Source organism: Trachymyrmex septentrionalis, unplaced genomic scaffold, assembly GCF_001594115.1.
Source record: "Trachymyrmex septentrionalis isolate Tsep2-gDNA-1 unplaced genomic scaffold, Tsep1.0 scaffold19, whole genome shotgun sequence".
NCBI classification, from domain to species: Eukaryota; Metazoa; Arthropoda; class Insecta; order Hymenoptera; family Formicidae; genus Trachymyrmex; species Trachymyrmex septentrionalis.
Window position 1 is genome coordinate 4,101,585 of NW_017305071.1, and position 2,494 is coordinate 4,104,078.

Genomic DNA, 2,494 nt, shown 5'->3' on the forward strand with positions numbered 1-2,494 from the left:
TATGGTATTTATTATTATGTATATAATACATTATGTGTAAATATTTAATATTAATTATTTAATATTAATCATTATACTGCGAATATATAAATATATGGAGAATAAAGTCAAAACGTTGTATCATAATTATGCGGAAAAAAATATGTGTAAAGTCTAAAAGTATATATTTGATCTAGTTTATTTTTTCTAAAAGTGACGCATTTTGCGTATTGTCTTGTTCGAATAAACAAAAACGAGAATATGTATTAATGAAAAACTTTATCGGTTAAGTTTGATTGACTTGAAAAGATTTGATTCGCATGACAGCCTCGCGAACGTTGGTTATCTTGAACTTTTTCGCAAACGTGCATTGCGACAATGGGTGTGTGACGGGCATTATGATTATTTTCTTATACGTATAGAAATGTATTATAGAAAAAGACACAACAACACAAACAATTTATAAAATATTAAAATTTTTTTTCTGAAAATGGAGACTCGAGACTAAAAAAAAAAGTTGATAAATAGTCGGTAAATTATTTTTGAAGAAAACCTTGCAGTATTAAAAAATGCACAAAATAACAAATTTTAAATATATAATGATATATGTTATATATTAAAAAAAATGAATTATTTCAAAACATAAATCAAAACATTACAACTATTATTAAAAGATTAGGAAAATGTTAAGTGCAATTTTTTTGAAAAGTAAAATTTGTTATTAAAAAAAATATCGAAAAATCATCCTGTTCCACAATTTGGTTACATCGTAAATCGCTTCGTTCATTTTTCATCGATCACCTCGGAATGTCCGTCGTTATGTCATACACGCAGATCTTAACATATGGTGTCTCGTCGGTGAAAGCCTCGCGGAGAGTAGTGTCGCAACCTGTCAGGAGTCCATGGAGAAGAAGAAAGTATTTACGCCTGCGAAGAGGCAGTCCTCGGTACACAGGGGAAGACGAGAAGCGCATTCCGAGGTGAAGATGCACACACGATGCGAGGTATAGGGTTGCGCGTAGGCGAGGTGAAGGTAGCTACCTCGCGGGTTACGGTGGTTGCGGCGGTGGCGGTGGTGGTGGACTTACCACGTGCCAGGACTGCCAGGAGCAACAGCAGGGTCACGCTCCTCGAATAGCTCATCTTTCCGGCACTCAGTTCGGCTTGACTACTGTCTCTGACGGCGAAGTTGACGATTGGCGCGCACTTTAGGTGTCGGCCTCGGTACACCTCCGAACGCGGTCCCGTCTACTCCCTTCACTCCCTTCACCGCGGCTTTACCAAACCCCACCAGGATCCCCCTTGATCGCTGTTGGTTTGCCTACGTGCTCGGGCTGCCGACCAGCGGCGCCGAGCGTGATGAATTGTCCGGGTGCCGGGCGCTTGGATCCTTCAGTGTCGCGAGATATATCGATTTGGAGAGAGAAGAGAATTTAAGCTGAATAAATTGCCAAGCTGTTGGAGAAAGTCGGGAAAGAGTTCTCTATAATATGTACAAAACAGATGCAAACATGTATCAGCCAATAAATCCTGCAAAGTGTCGCGAATTAGAAGCTAATGAGAAAAGAATGGTACTGCCGAGGTAGGAAGATACTGGCTGAATATTTGGACTTTCTTTTTGTGACGATGAGACGTAAAAAAATAAATTATTATTTTACGAATTAATTTAATTAAAAAAGAATTTAAATTTAAAAAACAAAGGTGCCGACACATTGCTGATATCAAGACACAAATCTATAATAAGGAAAAAAAAGCTGAATATAGTAATTGAATATTGAATATTAAGTTAATTAATTCTAAACGATATGGCAACAATAATAGGCACGTTTGCAACAATCATCAGAAAAGCTGTCGAGAAATCTATTTTTAAGCCGTTTAGCACTCTCTGTACGTCTTACATAATCATTTGTATGAAGAAACGAAGAATATTTCTTGACCGCAGAGGAGCGATTCATCGTCATTTTTCTAATCATTGTAATCTCTCGCGGCATCGCGATAAATCGCGAGAGAACGCATCGCGTGTGAAAAGATGACGTTAGACTTAATGCCAAAGCACGGTCTTCCTGCACCTCTCGAAATGCCTAAGGATGCAACGTCCTCGACGCAAATACTCTGTACTGAATTATGTTGCACAAGCACGATCGTTATTTTTCCGCATGCTTAATGCCGCATAGTACTTATGCGCTTTCGGTGAACGGCGGTGTAAATGGAAACATTATTGTATCATTCGACGCTTCGCATAAATAGCAGTTCGAACGATCGCGTTCATAATGTGTTTATAGATGTACTTGAAAGATATCGCTATTAATCAAGGGAGCTTTCTCTAATGAAGAAATTATGATTTTAATGGCTTTTGTTCAAGTGAATTAAACCCATCTTGAACAGTCATCTTTTTAGGGATTAAATGATATAATAAATATTTTATAATAATATAATTATATAATCATATAAAAAATATATCTGCTTCAAATTCTTAAATTTATAGTTATTAATTATATATATATATATATATATA

At 36.4% G+C, this 2,494-nt stretch overlaps 1 protein-coding gene across 1 annotated transcript in view; it reads right to left on the reverse strand.

The window, feature by feature from the left end:
• Nucleotides 1-1,243, reverse strand: part of LOC108746847 — a 4,730-nt gene extending 3,487 nt beyond the window's left edge. The window contains exon 1 of the mRNA XM_018483868.1: nt 1,068-1,243. Within this exon, the coding sequence (XP_018339370.1) occupies nt 1,068-1,122 (55 nt within the window). The 5' untranslated portion in view covers nt 1,123-1,243. The remainder of the gene's footprint in view (nt 1-1,067) is intronic.
• Between the last annotated feature and the right edge of the window lie 1,251 nt (nt 1,244-2,494).